The sequence below is a fragment of the Aptenodytes patagonicus genome, chromosome 4, assembly GCF_965638725.1.
Source record: "Aptenodytes patagonicus chromosome 4, bAptPat1.pri.cur, whole genome shotgun sequence".
NCBI lineage: Eukaryota > Metazoa > Chordata > Aves > Sphenisciformes > Spheniscidae > Aptenodytes > Aptenodytes patagonicus.
Window position 1 is genome coordinate 20,762,569 of NC_134952.1, and position 22,035 is coordinate 20,784,603.

The following is a 22,035-nucleotide window of genomic DNA, read 5'->3' on the forward strand; positions in this document are numbered from 1 at the left end:
GCAAATCCCAGAGGAATTTAAAATGCCTTCACCTGGGCCAGGTGTCTCACTCATCTTGGGAACAGGCATTGACCTTGGCCTCTGTAGGGCACAGCTTTCCAAGTGTGCCTATGCCTGAATGTGCGTGTTATACGATAGGCATTTCTTCGTCTTAGGTCTGCAAATGACTAGTAGGACAATTGGTGCTGTGTAAGATATCACAAGTAGCTGTAATTGTTTTTGTAAATATCCACCTGTATTTCCATGCATGCAATCAAACAAATGAAGTAGAAATGGAAAATAATAAATGAACACTCAAAATTTTACCTAATATCTATTGAGTTACTAATTAACACTATTCAAGATGGGCTGGGGAATTTCTGCCCCCCCAAAAGCTTCAAGCAGCTTTTCAGCTTAGAAAAGATGAGGAAAAACTGCCCTAGAGAGACAAAGTGTCTCAAATAGCTAAATCAGAGCTCCTGGGGCACAGCTGGTGATGCTTTAAAACCAAAGGGAGTGATAGAAAAAGAGCTGGAAATTGACTGAAGAAGAAAAACCTTGTTATGGGCAGTCAGCTTCTGGTTTAAGGGTATGAGCCAGAAACTGCTATGTATTTAAGTGTCTGAAGACTAGCTCATGGTAGGCAAGGATGGTCTTGGATACACATAGTCTAAGACTGTGCCTGTTTAATGAGGAGGTGTTTAATTTTTTTATCATTTAGCACCAGTTAGTTGGTCTGAATCCATTGTACTATAGCAGAAGAGAAGGAGATTTCTATTCAGTGTGAGTGTTTTCTTGAAGCAGAGGAGATTTGCAGGAAGGGGAGGATGCTTTTACTTGGGCATATCAGTGATGTTCTGAAAGATGTACTCATTCAGGATCTCTTCCTTGATTTTTATCGTAGGAGTGTTATTAATTTCTCCCCCTTCCCTGGTCATGAGCTAATTTCTGTGAAGGTTTTATGTAAAAATAAAATTTGTAATTATGTCTGCTATCTGTGTAGTGGACATGATGGATAAATGTTGGTTAAGACTTTATTCTGTCCCTAGGAGAGGAAAAACAAGTGGAGCAACAGATACCTACATGTACTTATGGCTCATTATTGCTATAATGCTTTAGGAGTGATGGATTGGATTTCTGTGCTTTAGGTGCTTTTAAATACAGAGCAGAATGCTTGTCTTTCTGAAGAAAGCTTTTGCTTTTTGTTGTGAGGAAAAAGAGGCATAAAATATGGTTAACTATCACTGGTTACCATCACTATACAATGCAGCCAACTTATCTAAAAGAGTGTTACAGGAACTGAAGTGCTGAGAGTTTTAGGTAGGGATGGATAGAGAAACCTCCAGAAAAATGGCATGAGAAGGATGTGCAGACAGATGCAAGCTGCACGCAGCGCCTGGGTGGTAGGGGAGGCAGGACATGGTGGTGGTGGTGAGGAGAGGCATTGGCAAGGAGTGCCTGGGAACAAAATGCTTGTCGCCAGCCCTCCACAAGGAGGTAACCTGCAGGGATGTTGCTGGGACAGGAGGAGACAGCCCTGGAGCTGAGTTAGAGCTGTGGCTCGGGAAGGGTACCTGAATTTGTGTTTGCTGAGCAGATTTTCTTTTTTCTTTTTTTATTTTCCCCCCAAGATAAGGTGAAGGACAGTGGAAAGTAAGAGGCAAGTCAGGACAAGAACATCCCCTTGTTGTGCTTTCTCATGAAACCGGAGAAAGCCAGGGGAAAGGAGGGTAAGAAACGGGGCAATTGCTGATCCTAGAGCTGCTGGAGCAAAGGAAGGGAAGCTTGAGTATGGTTGCTCATGTTGGAAGTACCTGGCAGTAAAGGTTGGGTAGAAACATTGTTGAGAGACCTGGCCAGGGGTACTTTAGCAGCAGCAGGAGCTTCTGACTTGTGCCTGGGGAATAATCTGGATGAGAGAGCCAGACTAGGATTTGAATGCAGGAATTACCTCATGTGCTCAGCCTCCTGCGCTCAGTACGAGAGGCTTTGGTGAGGTGTGCTTGTGGGGTTTTTCCTTGTTCTTTATTATTATTTTCTTTCTGAATTTATCCAGCTGTTTGGCTCTAAGCATGAGAAGTTAAATATGACAGAGACCCAGGAGAGAGGGAAGAAAAAATGTAGCAATGTTGGGACTTATTAGGGCTTCCTTCTATAGCAAGGACAAGACTTGGTGTCCTATGTGCTCACTGAGACTGAACTTCTAGCTGAAACCATACTTATTACTAAGTAAAAGAGATTACCCAAGGCTGTTGTGTGGGCATGGTGGCTTGTCAGTTAAATAAATAATTTGAGGAAGGTCTTGCTGCCTGGGTTGATCATGCCTGCCTGCCCCTGAGTGTAGGGGCACCTGCATGTGAAGGTATAACTCGTCAGGGCAGCCCCTGAGATAGGAGGCTTTCCTGTGAAACAAGGGACGCTGCTGAGGTTGGGGATACAACTCCTGTCCATCTAGTTGGCATCCTGCAGAAAAGCCAGCTGAAGTTCAAAGTGGGAATTCAGTCTGGCCTTGTGTGTTTGCACTTGTTCCCTCAGCATCCACCCCACAACACCACTTGCCCCTGTGGAACAGGGAAACATGGGAGGGAGGGACCTAAATAAGGAAAGCCGTGAGGAAATTCCACACAAAATCACCCTGATGCAGGCCAATGTCTATTCCTTAGCTGTCTGTTGTCTTTGCTCAGGACCATCAACTAAAACGGGCCCAGCCTATTCCCAGAAGCCCCAGCTCATGCTGTGCCAGAAGAGGGGATCTGAACCAAACCAGTGTCACCTAGGGCTCTGTAAGTCCATAAAAAAAGCAATGGAAATTGAACCAGCCTTGCAGTTGTATCGTGTGATAAAATGCTAAAAAGGACGTGGCTTTCTCAGCTGTGAAGTAGTTAAGAGGGAGTGCTCGTTTCTCCAATGGATTGAAATGGATATGAGCCTTAATTGAGGTGGCAAAGCAGTCTTTAAAACCCAGTTTACACACTCTCTGCTTTGGTGGAGCTCTGGATGGATTGGGTTGGGGTTGTGCAGGGCTGATAGCTGGCAGGACAGCCCACAAGCAGACTAGGAAAACTGCTGGATAACAGTGATATAAGTAAATGGAAAGAAGGACTTTGTTGACAGGAGATCAGGCCAGATTCTGACCAAACCATTTGAGAATCAGATAGTCACTTACTGACACTACTGTTCTAAACATATTACATATCAAGATAAACATGCAGAAAATATTACTGTAGCAAAGGTCTTGATATGCTGGAAGATCATAACCTGTTGTTTATTATCTGAAAGTCTTTTTATTAAAAAAGTATGCAGTATACTGAATTACAGAAACAAAGTGGAGTTGACAAACACTACATTATGGTTAACTCAAGTTTGTGAGGCAATACAGTGTTTAATAATAGCAAAAATCCCACTAGTTTTGCTTTGCCTTGAGCGGCAGAATTCCTGTCCTGGAAGGAAAGCTGAAGCACCACAATTTTCTGCCATTACACTGCCTAGCTTCAGGCATTTGAACACCTCTGTGCAAAGGAAGGGAAGTTAGGCAGCTGAGAGAGGAACCACCACACGGCTTGGGAAGCCATCCATTGGAGAGGATGATGAGGTGAGGGTTAGTGCAATATGATGCTGAGGTCCTCCAGCCTAGTGATAGGTAGGTAGTACCAGAGCTGCAAGTGGCATAGTCTATATACTGCATGGCAATACTGTGTGTGTGGATTGTCACTTCCAGGATGATGTGAGGTGGCAATACCGCTTCAGGGACTTGATCTCACTGTGAGCTAGCCTGGGTGTCTCCAGCCTAGGGCTGGCTCAAAAGCTCTAAGCAGAAAAGAGATGAATTTAGATTGCTGAATTTAGGACCTGTTGGTGCAACAGGCATGTGGTGGCTGCTTTTTTTCCTGTTAGTCTTTTGGGAAGAGTATTAGGTGCATGGATTAGGCACCACCAGTGAAAAAGACCTCAACAAACAAACAAAAAAAACACCCACCCCACCCCCCCCCACACACACACAAAACCACCAAACCCCAAAAGATGGGAAGTCATCATGCTGGGGCCATGCGTGAGGTGGCTGCTAGGCTGGGCAGCTTTGCACATCCCCTTGGCACCTTCAGCAAGCTGATGGTTCTGCACATAGCCACCTGTAGAAATCTTAGCCCTGTAGTGGTTTCCACAGGATTAGGTAGCAACCAAGAAAACACTCATGAATACCAGCAGTGCCCAAAATGCTGCCTCTGAGTTACAATAGTACTGGAGTGTAAAACAATTCCCGAGAATGCTTATGGAGTAGACACGTTATGAAGTCAAGCTCCCATTCATATCTCCTGTGGCACAAATACAGGTGATGTTGACAGGACTTTCACATTTCTCTCATGTATCAATAATTTGTAGGGACAGGGCAGTTTTCTGTGGAGTGAAAGATGTAGACATGAACCTCCTCGGACTAAGAGGCTGTTGAGTGCTGCTTCGTCCTGGGTGGGTTCTCCAGTCACAAAGCTGTTCTTGATAACAAAAAAGCTGCCTTTTTATACAAAGGCAGTAGAATAATCACACAGCCCTATCAGTGTATTATGTATATAACTTTTATTTTATTTTTTTTATATATACATATAAAGGCAGCAGTAGAGTAGCAGATTCTTGGATGTACTAGGCACTGGGGCACCTTCACACAGACAGTTTTTTGGCATTTACAGTAACCAGAAGCTGTAATCAAAGTTAGTCAGAAAGATGTACCACAAATATCTCTGAGTTTTGAGTTCCTTATTGCTATTTCTCTGAGTCTTAAAGAATGCTGGAGCAAATTAGGCAAAAACAAGGACAGGTACTTCAAATGGATTTGGGGGCTTATAATTGCAGACATCAACAAAAATTAGGTATCTAAATTCCAGCTTGTAAGGCAGGAAAAGGCTTGGACTGAGAATGTTACTAGTCTGAATTCTTAAAAATCGACTACCTGAGTGTTACCTTTGTGTGGAAGAAACTGTTAGAAACATTAATTTTTAATGAAGTTGGACATTCAGCTCCCAAATTTGTCCTTTAGCTCCTGAATACTCACACTTGCCAAGGCCTGTGGGCCTTTCTCCCATGGTCTTTGAATAGGAAAAATATTCCTGTAGAGGCTCATATTTACAGCCAGGTCTAGCAGAGTAATTCATTTTTCTGTCATAAAACACAAGGACAGTCATGTGATATTTCTTTCTACCGTGAGAGGAACTGCTCAGGAGCACTCTGTTTTATTTGCATGGTGGTATAAAGTCCAGTCTTTCTGGAACAATAACCCATTTCTATCAGAAACCGTGTTTTGCTGAATGTGTACAATATTTCATCCGGAAGTCAAATGTTCAAAGGAACGATCTAGTTCATTACGGTTTTTATTGGTGAGACACAAGTCCTGAGGACGCACTCATATGTTTGTTTCTGGCAAGCAGAAGCCTTGGAGGAGGTTGCCGAGAGAGTGACTCAATGTTCTTAATCTGATGGAGGTAAAATAAATTTGTCTTGCAGTGTAGACTATGCACCTCATGAATTTACTTCACCTGTGTCAATAAATGTACATTGGCGTGGACTAGCCTTGAGTGGTTGAGACCTATGTTTGGGCTGGTGGAACAGAAACTATGGCAAGACTAACAGTATGGAAAACTTACAGGGTACAACCCCCACATCACAGTCCAGCCACGTCCTGGACCAGTTATGGGTGTTCAAATGCTGTGCTGCTCCCTGTGGCATTATCACTCAACACCAGCGATCTAAGATGGCCTATACTCAAGCAGGGTTCAAGTACTACTGCTGTCTGGACCTTTGCCCAGTACTGTTGGCTGAAAAGGGACATTTATCTCTGCACTGAAGAGCAAGTAGAGGTTAACTTACTGATAGCACCTGGGATAGCCCAGGCAAGGAACTTGTTGTTAACACTAGCATAATCTTTTGAATGTTTCAAAGAAAAACCTTTTACTGGATTCAGTGAAAGAATCGACTGTATCTATCTTCACGTATTTGCAGTAGGGGCCTTTGTTAAACCCAGCTCCCATCTTCAGCCCTTCAAATAGTTCTGGAATTATATAAGGCAGGCACACAAAGTGGCGGGTAGATACCTAAACTTCTGCTTTCACCTGCAAGTGGTGGTGGGGTAGGTGGGTGCCTGGGGAATTTACCTGTTATGGTTTTTATAGGCAGACTTACGACCATAAAAATTATTCCAACTGAAAGAGGGATTTTTATTTTATGCACGTACCCTTAACAAGCACTTAATGCATCACAAGAGAATCTAAATATTCTCAGGACAATGGTACTGGGGTACAAGGTATGAATAGGCACAAGGTAGGGCTTTGGAGGGTGACCTGATTTTTTTTTTTTTTTTTTTTCCCTTCCTCCCCTCTTGCTAACTGAATTAGCACATGGGGTAATAAAGTTTTCTTGGAAAGGTATATAAGGTATTTTATTACTCAAAATGCTGAACAAGGTGTTTCCTATCCCTGATATCAGCATCAGTGTAACCAACTGTCATATGCTGTTCCTCTGTGCAAACCCGTGTGGTGCTGATAGTATCCAAGCGCCAGGGATCTCCTGTGTATTCTTACCAGATACACAAGATATCAAGGTGAAGCTTTTTATCTCCTTTAACATTGGAAAGGCACAGAGGGTATGTTTGCAGAGCACAATAATGCAGTGTCACATGTGATAGAAGAGTTTGCCCTAGGAGAACCTGAGAAACAGGCTCTGCAGCAACACCACTGCCAGACTGCCTCTGGACCCTGGGCCCAAGAGCCTCTGAGGGTCACATCTGCACTTGCCACGGTTCTCTCTGCGTGGCTGTAACTTCTGTTGTGGATTTCAGCCTCTCTAAGGACATCTACATGTTTTTAATGAGTGTAGGAGACCACTTTTATTACTGTTAGTCCAATTTGGGTATCTGAAGAACTTGGCCAGAATTACTCTAGGCTTTGGAATATTTGGTTTCATGTCTCTATTTTATTGCAGCTTTCCAGGTCAGTAAATTAACTCCTAAATATTGGTGCTTCTGAAGGCTGCTGGTGATTTTGATATATAACTTATTGCTTGGGACCAGACACAGCTGAGCAGTGAGATTTAAAAATATCTAGAGGAAAGACTTCTGATTCTCCACAATTTCTCCTATTTGTTTAATGTAGACAGCTCCAGCTATTTTCATTACAGTAGGTATACCTGGATTTCCCCTATTGGTATTGTAACCAACTGAATTGAAATGGTTAACTTGCTTTCCGGGACTAGCATGCTGTGGTTGACTCGGAAATGAAATCGGAAGAGCTGTCCATGTGCAACTGGAGCTGGCTTGGAAGGGCAACATAACACCAATGAGCAGATGTGAGCCTCTAAACCTTGGCAGCTGGGAAGGACAGCAGATGGAGTTGGTAAGGGACAAAGAGGCAGGGACAGCATTACTGCCACTAACCAACTCTGCAGAGCAGAGGGGAGAACTATGCTTTGGTCTTCCCGGAATGAGGCAAAGCATGAGTAGAGACTTTGATTTCAGTCAGTACTGGTGTGTTTTGGAAAGGCTGTCCTGTGGTCTACAAACACCTGCTGAGCACACTGATCCCAATAAAGCAAGCCTTCAAAACAGCTCTGAACATGTTTGGACTGCTGGAAGGCACACATTGATAAACAGGCTGGTGAGATCAGAAGGGCTGATCTTAGAGCAGTTGCTTGGGGCATGGGGGCAGAATGGAGTCTCGCAGCCTAAATCAGAGGTGCCAGCAGTCTCGGTTCGTCTGCACAATTAATTTAAACAAGGCTTAAAGGGTGTGCTTGGGCAGTGGCTTATGATCATCTCCACTATTTGGCAGTGTGCTTCCTGGCCTAACTTGAGCCTGTTCAAGTAGTGCCCTCCTAGACAACCACCTGGCACCATTGGGGGGTTTTATGCACCAGAACTGGTCCCAACAAGCAGTACACGAGGCAACTGGATTCTCAGGAAGAGTTTAACTAATCACAGCCAGATAGTGGAGCCTGGCCTTTGTTAGTTTATTAATACAATCTAGCCAGGGAGACTTGCTTCCAACTTGCACAATTAAAGATACTTGTTGTGTAAATCCATGACTCAAGGCCACGCCATAATGAACAGATAGAAAATGCCATGCAGGTATCTCGGTTCCTACTTTGGCGGACTGTCATAAAACGGTGCTAGGCTCTGCTAATGGACTTGTGCTTTCTCCTGTTCACCTGGCAGAATTGATATGAGCAAACAGCAATGCTGAGTATTAGGAGCTATCTAGAAGGCTGATGAGTGATTAAGGAGAGAGGTCAGTGTGGACAAATGAGGGAGAACAACAGGAATCGGAAAACGCTAACCGGGGAGTAGAGCAAAGTCAAGGAGTACATTAGCAGAGAGGAAAGATCACTGAACACAGAGTTATAAACAAACTTGTTGCAGCCAGTTTTTTTTCTAAGGGGTTATTAAGATGCCCAAAGGTGGATGGATGTCTGATAGCACTTACCAAACAACCCAAATCCCTTAAGTTAATGGGCACATAGCACCAGTGCAATTTATGTTTGCAACCTCACAGCTTCAGAGTATCTAATCTACAGCAAGTGTGTGGTTTGTTTTGTTTTTGTTTTCCAAACATATCTAATGCTTACTGTAACGCAAGCATGTACTGCAATTATGCAAGTGATCTCTTCCTTTCTGTTTTGGTTACTCATTACACCTGAACTTTTCTGGTTCTGATGCTCACTTATGTGAACCTGTAGGCAGCTGCTTTTAACACAGCTACCTCGTATTTAGGCAGAGACTTGCTGTTACTTTAAGGTAAATAATAATTTGGCCCTCTGGCATAGGAATTAGGTCTCTTCATAAGCATCCAAGCTGTGATGCATTTCCAGTATGTCTATATCCCAGTGACTGCTGTTTCTCCATTTACAATGCTCTGTTGATTATTCGGGAATTACTCCCGTCAGCTAGATCTTAGAAGACAGCGTGGGAAATTGCTCCATGCTCAGAATTCCCTCATCATTTTTTAGCTTCCTTACACCTGGGCTTATTCTTAAAAAATTCCAGCTGTCTCCTTCCCTTCTGTTCTCTTTCTACATCCTAGTCTCTTAATGCAGTTCATGTATTTATGGGAGGGAGGAGAGGGTGTGTGGGTGAAATTCCTCAGCTGAAGTTTATTCAACCTGTTTTGTACCTTTGTGCTGTGTTTCATCCAGGATAAGGGTCAACAGCCAGTGTTAAATGTTATAGTCCATTAGTCAATGAGGACAGCTTAGACAGACAAGAGTCTGCTATAAGACAAATCTCTTCACAGATAATCCATGTTTGCCATGTGCTCTGAAAGACTGTCTATGCTTTCCCTGTAGCTCAAATGGGAATATGAAAGTCCCAGTAGGGGATATACTTACATATATAATCATAATCAATTGTCCTGGTTTTGGCTGGGATAGAGTTAACTTTCGTCCTAGTAGCTAGTATAGTACCAGGACTAATTTTCATGAATTGGCCCCGTTTTTGTCACTGAATAAATTGCTATTGCAAGGTATGAATTTTCAACATGTATTAATATATAACTTTAAGCATGCACTCATGCCTGGGATGTAATGTTCATCACTGTATGGACTGGGAAACAGCATCATTCAGTGGTCACAAAATCACCCACATAAGGATGCCCGCTTTTTGGGTTTTTTTGTTTGTTTGTTTTTGTTTTTCTTGCGGATGTAGTAGAACTATGTAGCCGCTTTGTGTAATTAACCATCCTCTCTCTCTCTCTCTCTCCGGGAATTGTTTGATTCTCTAGGTTGTCAAATAATAGCCTCCTAGATCTTATAAGAAGTGAAGGATAATAATGTAACTTATTATTTCGGCCTTAAGTACTGCCAGTTTATTGTGAAGAGTTGCTTATCTTAACATATTTTAACTATTCTTTGGTGGAACTTCTGATGTAATAGGTAACAATAAACAAAGACCTAACTATTAACTGCTGGCATCAAGAAATATATTGCAGCTTCAGCAATTGTCTTCCAAAATACATATGTGAAATCACATTTCTGGCAAACCTCCTCAAATTAGTTAATTACTAGAGTTGAGAACATGGGCTTACTTTTGGAGAGGAAAATGCAGTCAGCCTGACTGCTAACACTTGACTCTGACCCATATGTACGCAACCTGAACCACTGCTGCTCTAAGAATCCCAAGATTTCAAAACACGGGTTGCAATCATGCCACCACCATCAAACTTCCCTGGGATTAATATTTCACTAAGGGCTTCAAAAAAAAGCAGCACTCTCTGTGTAAAGACTCTGTCACTCATGTAAATATGACATATATAGTTGTCCTGGTTTTGGCAGGGATAGAGTTAATTTCCTTCCTAGTAGCTGGTACAGTGCTGTGTTTTGGATTTAGGGTGAGAATAATGTTGATAACACACCCATGTTTTAGTTGTTGCTAAGTAGTGCTTACACTAACCAAGGACTTTTCAGCTTCCCATGCTCTACCAACTGGGAAGGCTGGAGGTGCACAAGAAGCTGGGAGGGGGCACAGCCAAACTGGCCAAAGGGACATTCCATACCATGTGACGTCATGCTCAGTACATAAACTGGGGAAAGCTGGCCGGGGGGGCCGCTGCTCAGGGACTGGCTGGGCATCGGTCGGCGGGTGGTGAGCAATTGTACTGTGCATCACTTGCTTTGTGTATTATTATCATTACATTATTGTTGTTATCATTTTATTTCAATTATTAAACTGTTTTTATCTCAACAAGTTTTTCCCACTTCTACTCTTCCAATTCTCTCCCCCATCCCACCGGGGGGGGTGGGGGGAGTGAGCAAGCGGCTGTGTGGTACTCGGTTGCCGACTGAGGTTAAACATTGACAATAATAAATCCATCTTACGTGTGGGGCTTACTACAAGCAAGACTTGCCATATGCATGTCCCAATAGTTAGGGATTTTTGTGACCACTCTAACTGTATGTGCCACTTTGTGCCTAACCTCATGCCTATGTTGTGAAAACTGTCCAGTCGTCTTTAAAGGCTACACATGACTTTCTGCAATATCTCCGGGTTCAGCAGCTGACCTTGCCAGCTTTACTACAAATGCACACTATTTTCTTTTATTAAGTGATAAATGCAAAGTTGAGAGTATTCTTAAAATATCCACACATTTGTGTTAAGGGATTTGATATAATCACACTTAGCCACACAAGGTCTTGTAACTCAAAACAGACAAAAAATCCTAGTGATCTATTTGCAATAGATACCAAAAGCACAGCATATAACCCCTGCAAGTCCACAACTGTTTAGGACGTAAAAGTGAAGCTCCTTTGTAACACTTCAAAATATTTAGTAGAAAGGAATACCAAGCTATCCATAAAAAGCACAACAAAATGTGTTACATGGCTTCTCTATACAACTGTACTAAGAACAAAAAGTACTCTATTTATTTGCACTGTTCTTGCTCAAATAAATGAAAAAAATCAGTAACATGGCACACAATTCACTTTCTCATTATATGTGGGGAGAGGAAAAAAAAAAAGCTTCAACTTCTGGATTTTTTCCCCCTTGCTTACTCAATGGAACTGCTGTCTTGAAGTATCAACTCTTCTCCAAACACTTTTGAATTTTCAGTTTTCTGCAAGAGAAACATACCCTGATGATATGTGTATACATACATTTATATATATATATTTTAATCTCTCTTAAAGGTGTTGGGGGTTTTTTTGTGTGGTTTTTTTTTTTTCCCTCCTTTAATTCCTTTCTTACTGAAAAATCCCATGTCTTGATTGAAAAACAAACCAAAACCTCTTCCAGGTCTGCTCTGTGAGAATGCTATATTCCTCAAAGAAAGCAAAGGTTGATTGTCCTATCTGAAGCTAAGAAAACAGACATCTAAATAATGTTCTTGAGAATTTGCAACAGCAAGATATTATCATGAGAGAATTTCATCTGACAGATGCTTTAAAAAAAAAAATCCTTCACATACAGGCTGAATTAGAAAAATATTTTTATTTACAAGAGTAAATAATGTAGTGCAAGGAGAGTGGATTTAACCCTCAATAATGCATAGATTGATGTAATTTATAGTCTGTGATCTACATCATTTTGCAGAGGTGCATGGACACCTGCTTTAAAGGTCAGACCTTTCCTACAGCCACTTGCCTTCTGCCTGATTTAAAGCTGTCAGGTATTTGCACTCCATATTTATTATCCATAGATCCAATCTAACATTTACGAAATAAACTGTCATTTAAACAGGTGCCTTTAAGTTACTGCAGAACATGAAATAAATCCTTTCCAATGTTATCTATGTAAGAATCCAAAAATAAGTTTTTCATTCACTTTGTGCCACCTGTTCACACTTAAATTTTCTTTTATCTATTCATTAGGGAAGCTACTTTCTTTGGCAGAGCGGGAAACATTAACTACTGTGTCCTCCAGGGAACTGCTGACACTCGTGAAACTTTGACATTTCAAGGGTTAGCCAGCAGAACTACTACGTTGTGATCATATTGCAAATCTTCCTGGTGTTTTTCTTTCAAAACAAAACACACGCTTTTCACATCAAAGAGTTAGGATGGAATATAAAATGCCAAAAAAGTAATTGTTATTACTGCTTGTACTGAAGTCCTGGCAGGTGTGCCATGGAACTTGGAAAAGTGTTGGTGACTGGGTTTCACTTCTGTATCGCTTCCATGCTTCCAACTCAGAAAACTCTGGTAACTTCACCAGTAAAATAAGCTGAAATGCAGTGAAGACAATTTAATAAAATATTAGATATCTGAGTAAAATTTCTTCTTCATCAAAACCAGTGGGAAGTTTGCTCATTCTTCAATTAGGCAAAGTCTTTGCATGTTTTCTTCCAGTCCTTCAATGAAATACAGTATGATCGTGTGTTGGGTATAGTGAGATAATCTGCATTATCTGTTTGGAGTGTTAAATAAATTGTAGAGGTGGTTTTCCTCTATAGTGGAGAAATTAGATCAGTGAATTCCCATACCATTTTGGCTGTTGGACTGCATTATTAATGCCACCAATAGGGTAGGTTGATTTGTGGTTGTTGATATCCCATCTTCCCAACGGGACATCAACCTTAAGAAAACTACACTTCAGCTCATAACAAGAGGATTCTGAGGGTTTGAATCCTGCTGTGCTAAATCGTTTGAAAAAGTAGATTCGTCTGGCTGTACTAGTCTGGTAGCATCCTCGCTGCTATTCCCTGAGGAAGAAGGTTCATCTGACGATGGTTCTGATCTTGTTCCACGAGAATTACGGGCTTCGGAAAAACATCAAAAGAAATGATTAAAAAAGACCTCACTTTGTCTAGGAAGTCTATTCATCAATATTTAAATATTATGTGGATATAAAATCACAATATAAAGATAATACTCAAAGGTTATGAAATATTGAAAGAAGACTATCTGTAGCTTTTACTATATACTTTGTACATATGTAGTATGATATATATACATATATATATATGTTACATCAATTATAGCTGGTAAGAAAGGAAAGCAGGGTTTCAGAATTATTTCCATAATCAGCATATTATTCACAGCTATATGTCTTAAATGCTATCTAGGAATTATAAAATTCAAATAATCTTTTTACATTTAATATGGGGGGTTTTTTTAAATACTATTCCCTATAGTAGGTGTGGGTTGTCAACATGGAAAGCAATCTTTTCTGTATTTTATTACAGAAATATGTCAGAAAACAGTATTTTCTGACATAGGCTTAAGCTGCCTACTGGGGTTAAACCACAACATAAGAAAATGTATTTAGTGGAAGAAATTCTTTTCATAACTGGTAATATTCATTTCACAACTTCCCCATCCAGATCCTGCCTTGCAATTTAAAGTGAAACACTTGGTTGAAGCTGGCAATGTTTTTTAAATGACGACTCATTTTTTTTTGCATGTGATGGTAGAGGTGTTTTTCCCTTTCCTGAGCAATGTAGTTTTGTCTCTGCTATCTCTTTCAATATGGTGAGAAAATAATGGGAGTTATAAAAGACTGAAGTCTGGCATTTGGTTTTCTGTCCCTTAATATTCTCTGTCCCATCGGAACAGAGAACTTACAGCAAACCTTTCTAGTTTAAGACAGCAGGAGTCTGCAAGTGCTGATTGACTGTACTTACTGATTCTGTTACTGGTCTGAAGAGGCTGAACTGCCTCCTCTTAAGTTACTCCAGTGCACCAGCTCTGTGAACCTCACTTTTTCTGCCACCTTGTATCTGAATGGATCCAGTCATATGAAACAGGGAACACAGTCTCATTGCATATTGCAGAGACAACGTATGAAATCAAAGTCATACAATTACTCCAGCAATACTGCATGCTGAGACATAGGAAATAATCTCTTATTTCCAGTCATAATCTCCTGCAGTTAATGTTTTTATTAAGAATCTCCTTTATCAAGGGAAATTCTCCAGAAACCAATAGGTTTAAACCTATGCCTTGCTTTATCCACCCCGTTTCAATGATCAAAAAATGACTTGCGTGTCAAAGAAGTTGCTGTTCAGAGGTAGCTCTACCAAATCTAGAATCCCTGCTTTTATTTTTGAAGTTTTCACTGAAATAACAAGATCACTCCTCTTTCTTCGGTTTTACTACGACAAATACTTACCAGATAAAGACTGGGAATACTGCACTGCAAATGCAACCAGAATCGATAAAAGAAAGGTTCCCATGAAGTAGATCTGTGACAGTAAGTTTAAAAACACACATCAGAGCAGTGCAAAGCCAAGGTAGTGCTCCAAATGAACTGTGTATGTTCCAAAGGAGCAATACATACCAGAGTAGATTGTAAAATATTGTTCCAGAAAACTCTCACGTAAAAATAAAGCAATGCTAATGAGCATGGACTAATTGATTCTTGGTTACTATTATTCCAGCACCTACAAAAAGAAGATTAAAACAACTAATTAGTCCTGCTCTCCAATTTTGTGGCATCTGTCATGTGGGAATCTCAACTGGGTTTGCAGCAAACCTCAGTAACCCAGAAAAACAAGCAGATATTATCATCACTGTCTCACAGATGGTGAAGTAAAAATTCATAGAAATACCAGATTAACCGCATTAAGTACAGAATACCTTACCCTAGGAGTATATTTTTATTTTCTTATATTAGTCAACAATGGGTCTAAGCACCCAGGCTACCCTTGCCAAGCAATCACAGTGCAAGGTCACACCCAAGACACTTTGTTCTAACTAACGTGAGTTAACAGCAGTAAGACTTGATTCAAGATTAGACATACAAAATCTAGTTTCCTATGCAGGAGACTGGTGTCTAAACCCCCTTTAGAGACAATGGAGCACTACATAATGCAGTCAGAGCTTAAACAGTGCTTTATCTGAGTAGCTACGAGGTATCCGTTGTGGGGTGAGCTGAATTGCTTCTCAGTTCCATCAGTTAGGACTTCACCAACTAGGGCAGTTTAGACAGTGAAATCACAGGCACCTATTTTAAGCCACAATTGATTCTTTTCTACCAAGCTGAGGAGGAGGGTGGGGTGAGTGTGTGTATGTAAAAGTATGTGCCCTTCTGGACAAAAGTGTATAATGATGGGAAATCCCTGCAGTGCTGTCAGCTCTGGAGTTATTCTAACTGCAAAGCAGGTGGATTCAGCCCGAGTGAAGGCAGAATTCAGACTCAAGCTTACAATCCCAGATGGACCACCTGGACCAGAAGCCCTATTTATCTGACTGGTAATTTCATGTGGAGTGGAGGTAATTTAGGGTACAAGTTCAGGCTAACTGCAGTGAAGAACAATTTCAGTGAATTGACAAATGAGGTTTTAATGTTGATATCATCTCCACTTGTTTTGGGTCACACAACACTCAGTAGCGAAACAGAAGATAAACCACTCATTCTTGGTTCACAGCCACATGTATTAACCATCAACTCCTCCTTCTTTAAATATCTGAAAGGCAATTCCACAAATCCACCAAATATTGTGTAAGCTTCCCATTCCCACTGTGCTTTTCAACACGTGTTGCTTTACCCAGGTAAAGGAAACCTAAGTTCTGTACCAGAACCAGAGGTCTCTAGGTGGTTTGTGCATGAACAGTGCTGGCACAGGCAGTTCAGACAGTAGACGCGTAACCTTCTCACGTATCTAATATTCTGCGCCACAACATCTGTGCCAGGATGGTCTGGGGCACAGTGTGAGCAGAAACAGGCTGGAATGTCTTTGCAGAAGAAATAGGAAGGACTGCTATTATCCCAATTACATACTTTTAAATTCCACATTCAAATTATGCTGTATTTATCATTAAAAGATTGTTTTGGACAGCAAACAAATTGTCAGTGCCTAACTTAGGAACTTACTTAAATATACAGAATTGGAAAAGATCTCCTGGATCATTAAATCTAGTCCCTACTATTTCAGGTAACCACATATAATCAGGTCTCTCAAAACAGGCATAAACTGAAATATATTTAGGCAGTTCAAGCATTTCAAGCATGTTGACCTTAATCTGCCTTAAATCATACAAGTGAACAAAGCTAATAATTACAGAAGTTGCTGTTCTCCAGAGTAAATGCTACTCACATGGAAAAACAGAAGGTGCTGATTAAAAGGAAAAAAGACTTACCTGTAATAAAGTTCCTGAAGAAGTGAAGTATTACTAGAACGCAATGCCTGATCAATTTCCAAGTGATCCAGAATGTAGGAAGGTATGGAGTTGCCCTCTTCCATGACAAGGGCCAAATTAAAGAAACCCTAACAATAAAAAAGTATACACACTTTTTAACCATTAATTTTTCACATGTATATTTAAGGTCTAACGTAAGCATCAAGTATCTAAATAATTATAACTGTCTTCTATAAATTAATTTAGTATAATGTGATCTTCACTGAGTAATTACAAGAGCCTTCTCTCCTAACCGTATACCCAGATAAATACTGAAAATGCAAAAGAATTAGCGTTCATTTGTCGTGACACTGTTTTCTTAGAAACCATCTGGAAAAAGATCTGAGCTTTCTCATTTATAGTTGCTCTTTAAACACAGCCACCATATCACACTGTAATCTTTTATCTACTAGGGAAATCTAGAATGAAAGCTGAAATGGATTCCTGTTCCGTTATTGTTTAACACCCCTCCACATAGCTCTATAGATCAATAGCAATCTGAATAGTGAAACTGAGAGCAGAAATTTGATCCACACAATTTAAATCCTTGATCTTATAGTTTTGACAAGTCTTAGGCATCCCTATGTCTTTTCAAAGCCATTAAGATGAACACACAGGAGACGTATTATAGGATTCCCCATCAGTTTGGCTTTCGTACTTTAAAGTAACTGTTCATGCCTCTCTTCTTTCCTTTGCTAGTTTAGCAGTAATGTTTTGTCCCAATATCCTCAAAACAGAACCCAACTATGCTACCTCTAACAAATTCACATACAAGATACTACTATACTATATAGAGTCAGGGAGAACAGAATGTCGCACCTAGGACACTTCAGGAGGGTCTGAGGGCAGGACACTCAGTGTTGAAACACTCCATGTCTTTGGTAAAGTGACATGGTGTATCTTTTCATTATAAAACATTTTAAGATGAAGCTTTTGTTGGTGGAGTGAAGAAAATTCACCTTAGGATTCCCTCAATATACCAAGGGAAATGAACCAGTCGTCTTGTTTATTTCCTAAAATAGCAGAGCATAGGACTGAAATAAAACTCAGCAGTCTATTAATTCTCCCCCTTGCAGGAGCAAAAATACCAAGGTCACAACAGAACCAGTTGTGTCAAGGTAGGGTAGCACTGAATTAGGCCATTCACCTTTAGCTTTCAAAACAGCCTAATTCTAGGACTGTCCATGTATGCTAGGTTTACCTTTTATTATCATGAAACAGCAACTCCTGACTCATATGGTATTCTGAAATAATTATAACTTACTATAGCAGGTCTCTTCAGCGCACGGATGTAGCCAAGAAGAATAGCCAGTCTCATGTGAATCCTCAGATTGTTCTAAACTCTGATGTTTTTTTATAAACACATTACAACTGCAGACCCACCTGTGAATCTCCCTCTAATGCAGCTTGTGCATACATCCGTATTGAGAGCTCAAGGTCTTTAGACTGGTTCTGGTAACCATAGTAGTAGAAATCACCCATCTTCAAATAAGCTGTGGAAGAAACCAGTAACAGATCATTTAGAGTATTTATAGAGGTAAAATTAACCACCTATTAATGTGATGGAGAAGTTAATAGTGATTCTATTTAAAGCAGCATATTAAAAAAAAAAAAAGGTACTCTTTCTCTCTGGTTGTCTCTGTAGCTACTTTACATCAGACTGACTACTGAAAACATTTATCCTGGCTGAAATTTCTCATGGTTTCTCTTTAATGAATTTAGTGAATGATATTGCTACTTTTACAAAAACTAAGACTTAGAAACTTTAATACTGTTTTCCTTCTTCACTTGCTGAATCTGTCTTTGGGCAACCTGTAGCCTTATTATTCATGTTAGCCCTACTAACTTGATGAGACTTAAAAACATGCTGTCTAAGTGCTTTTTCTGTACCTGTCACCATGGTGGCTGAACCCATCCCAAAAGTTACAGAACTTTGCTGATGATAATTTCATTAGTTTCAAATCCAACCCAACCCAGGACAACAACAGGTATAGAATTTCCTGGTCTAGAAGGAAGCAAAGCCCAGCAAATATTTTACAAACATCTTTCTGTGATATTGCACAGTAATGAAATGCGCCAACAGAGTGGGCATTGACCCAGACAGGAGTAAGCGTAACATTGCACTAATCTAGGCTAAAGAGTTTAAAAACTCCCATGACCATGTCTACACTTACCTGACCTAAGCTTTTCCCCAAATGGTTTGAAACACTTCTACACCTCTAGAAATCCCACCTGTTTTTACAGTGGACTACAGCAGAGCTCTTCCAGGAAGCAAGTTGGTCACTGACCCAACAGCAAAGGCAGAAAGACTACGTGGACGGGCTGGCACAGATGCAGAGTGGAAGGCCATGAACGCTGTAGTGAATCATCAAGAAGAGAGTTCCCCTCAACCATACCAACTGCATCATTGTAGCCCTGGCCCGGAGAGCACTCCCGCAATAAGCAGTGGCCTTGAGGTCACCCTGTATTGCACTGATAATGTAGCCCTGGGTATCTCTGCTGCCAGGGTTAGACTCTCTGTCCCAGGCCCTACACTGGGGATTTGATCCTTCACTACTGCAGAGAGGGGTCTGAGATAAAACTCCCCTTATGTTACTCATGTGAGGAAGAGATAAAGTACTAACATCCTTTCCCTGTTGAAGCCAGCAAGTCTTCTCTCCTTTACTTGAATGGAATCACAGTCTCACCCCATGAGTCTGACCTTCAGAAGCTTCTCTAATATAAGATTCTACCAGTGCATCTGCCAAAGGGTCATCCAAACTGCACCTTGCTAAGGCATCTGCAAACTCCTCATGAAAGCTAGCAGGGTTTGCCAGCTCCTGTGGCTTCAGGCTGTATCAATGTGGTATTCAGTTTCCATGCTGCTGTGTATTTAAATGAATAGCTTGAATTATTTTTACTTTTAATATAAATAAATAAGTACTTTTCCATGTGCTTATTACAAAACACTTAAACCTTCTGGTGAGACAATCAGATCAATGTTTTCAAATACTGAATAACTCTTTCAAAGGCACCAAAATGACTTAGTCACTAAAGTCACAGATGCAGTAAAATTTAAGCCCAGAGGAATGTAGCTTATATGTAAATAAACCATCTCATCCAGAAAGGCTTTTTTTTAAAAAAAAAAAACAGAGAATCCTTTAGTTCCCCAAGGTAAGCTATGCCAATGTTGATAAACTCTGTACCCTAACAGAAAAACTCGTAACAAATTAGATATGGAATCCTTTAGCCTTCATTAGTTTCTCATGACTCAGTTATGCTATGGAAGTATATTTGCTTTTGGATTTTCTCTTTGATAAACTAAACAGCATGAGCTCCTAAAGTCTACTGCTATTTTTTTTTCTTAAACCTTGAGTCAGTTGCTCAGGCTCCTAAATATCTAGTCCCTTCTCAGGGCTTAGCTTTTTTATTTTATTTAAATTTTATGCCATAAAAAAGGAAATTCTCAGAAAAGCTGTGCTGAAACACAAGACTTAATACACCTTTTTTCCCCGATATTCCTATCAAAACACTAAAAAGGAAATGTATAATAAGCAGGAACTACTCTTCCCTTAACTTGCTCACTCACATAGAAGTTGTAACAAATATAGTATTTGAAATAAAAAAAAAAAGGTAAAATTAAAATTCAGAAAGAATTCCTTATTCATACCAAATGAGGGTGCATTGACTTGAGAAACAGAGAAATTGTAGTATCTCCAAACACAATCAGTTGCTAGGTATTTCCTTGCTAGGTCCTGGAAAGAAAATAATTGATCCATTCATATCACAGATAAGAGACTAGGATCACATTATTATTAACAAGTGTTCCTTTTAGGATAATGAGTTGTGAATACATTTACTTACTGGTCTTTCTTCACAGATGTGTGCTAAATTTGACTGTGACACTTCAATCCCAGTTTCAGCTGCTAAAACATAATGCAGCAGAGCTTCATGCCTAACGTTAGATAAAACAAATTAGTGAAAAACCTAACAAAAATAACATGTATTTTAGTTATAGTTAAAAAAAAACCAACCACTAAATAAATTGGTAAAATCACCTAAGAGCAAAATTTTGGTACAAGGTTTAAAAGCAAGAGGCTGGCAAACCCATGCAACAGCTACATCTACTGGCAATGCTTGGTGTAACAAGCCATGCTGGATCTCAACAATTTGCAGTGTTTTCTCTCTTGCATTGAAGCTAGATTGGCTCCAGTGTGCATTTACTCTAAGTGCAAGACCGATGATAAAATTGAATTGATATTGAGCTCAATTATCTATTTAAATGTTTCAGATAAAACATTCTTAAAAGACTCTTACCTCCTCCACTTAAAAAAAAAAAATCTGTAATTAACTTAGCTGTGTATATATATATCTGTCAAACGTTCATTTGAGTACTTCTTTGGTATGCTTTACCCTTTTATTTCTATGACTTGTTTGTCTTGTCCTTTTAGACTATGGGCTCTTTGGAACAGGAATTATCTCTCATTATATTTGAATGTGTGAATAAAGTAACAGTCTCAGTCTCTCTGTGGACTCTAGGCACCGCACTGACTGTAAAGCAAGTAATAAAAGCTAATTTTACATTTGCAGTATAGCAATTCAGTATTGCAGCACAGTGGTACAGTGCTGCTCCTGGTTCCAGGAGAGCATCTCTTTCATGTTCTTTGTCACTCATCTACTCAATATTATGAAGACTAAGCATTCAAAATTAAGAGGAAGTCTTTAAAAACATGTGTTTGGTTTTAAAATTACAAGATTAAAAAAAAACACTTGGTGTACTTTTTTCCCACTAAAGCTTCCTATGAAAGGGTCATGCTTCCAGTGACTTCCTCCACAACACAAAGCTAAAAGCATGGCAAGTTTCAGGGCTCAATGGTTTGTTTAACTGGAAGCAAATATGATTAAATACGCATTTGACTTCAAGAGTAGGTGCTTAAGCAAAGAAACTTTAAATTAAATTGTGAAAGCAGTTGCCCTTACAGAATTAGCAGGTGTAACCTCCTCTTTCCCAACTGCTTCTGCAAGATTACAAATTCTTCCTTGTACTTGCCCTGTAAAAACATCTGGGACAATGGAGACCTGGCATCACAGAAGGAATTCAGGATACATAAGCTGGGAAGTTAGTTCTTCTGATCCTTAAGTCTCAAAGGGCATTTCAGAAAAGAAACTACATTTAAGGCCTTTAAATCAGTCTCTGAAGATCAAACTACCATGACTAACAGGTGTGTAGAACATGTGGCTGCTAACACCAACAACTGAGGAACACATATTACTTGGTCTGCTTGGCAGTGTAACAATTTACACCTGTGCAAGGTACCTGAAGAAATATTCAGAAGCAAAGATTTCAACATGAACATACTCCTAAAACCAGAGATGACTAGGACTCATATTTATAAGTAACGACCCATACACTCCCAGTCACTGGCATCTCAGCTGGGACTCCAGCAGACTTTTCCTCCTAGCTGTTGAGACCAGACCTTCTGGGATCTTAAC

The 22,035-nt window shown here is 40.1% G+C and overlaps 1 protein-coding gene across 1 annotated transcript in view; it reads right to left on the minus strand.

The window, feature by feature from the left end:
- Window positions 1-11,916: 11,916 nt before the first annotated feature.
- The window catches only part of SEL1L3 (SEL1L family member 3), a 37,356-nt gene continuing 27,237 nt past the window's right edge, over window positions 11,917-22,035 (minus strand). Inside the window, exons 18-24 of the mRNA XM_076336056.1 lie at window positions 20,407-20,497; window positions 20,213-20,297; window positions 17,947-18,056; window positions 16,525-16,652; window positions 14,723-14,825; window positions 14,555-14,627; window positions 11,917-13,202 (exon numbers count right to left, since the gene is read on the minus strand). Of these exons, the coding sequence (XP_076192171.1) occupies window positions 13,036-13,202; window positions 14,555-14,627; window positions 14,723-14,825; window positions 16,525-16,652; window positions 17,947-18,056; window positions 20,213-20,297; window positions 20,407-20,497 (757 nt within the window). The 3' untranslated portion in view covers window positions 11,917-13,035. The remainder of the gene's footprint in view (window positions 13,203-14,554; window positions 14,628-14,722; window positions 14,826-16,524; window positions 16,653-17,946; window positions 18,057-20,212; window positions 20,298-20,406; window positions 20,498-22,035) is intronic.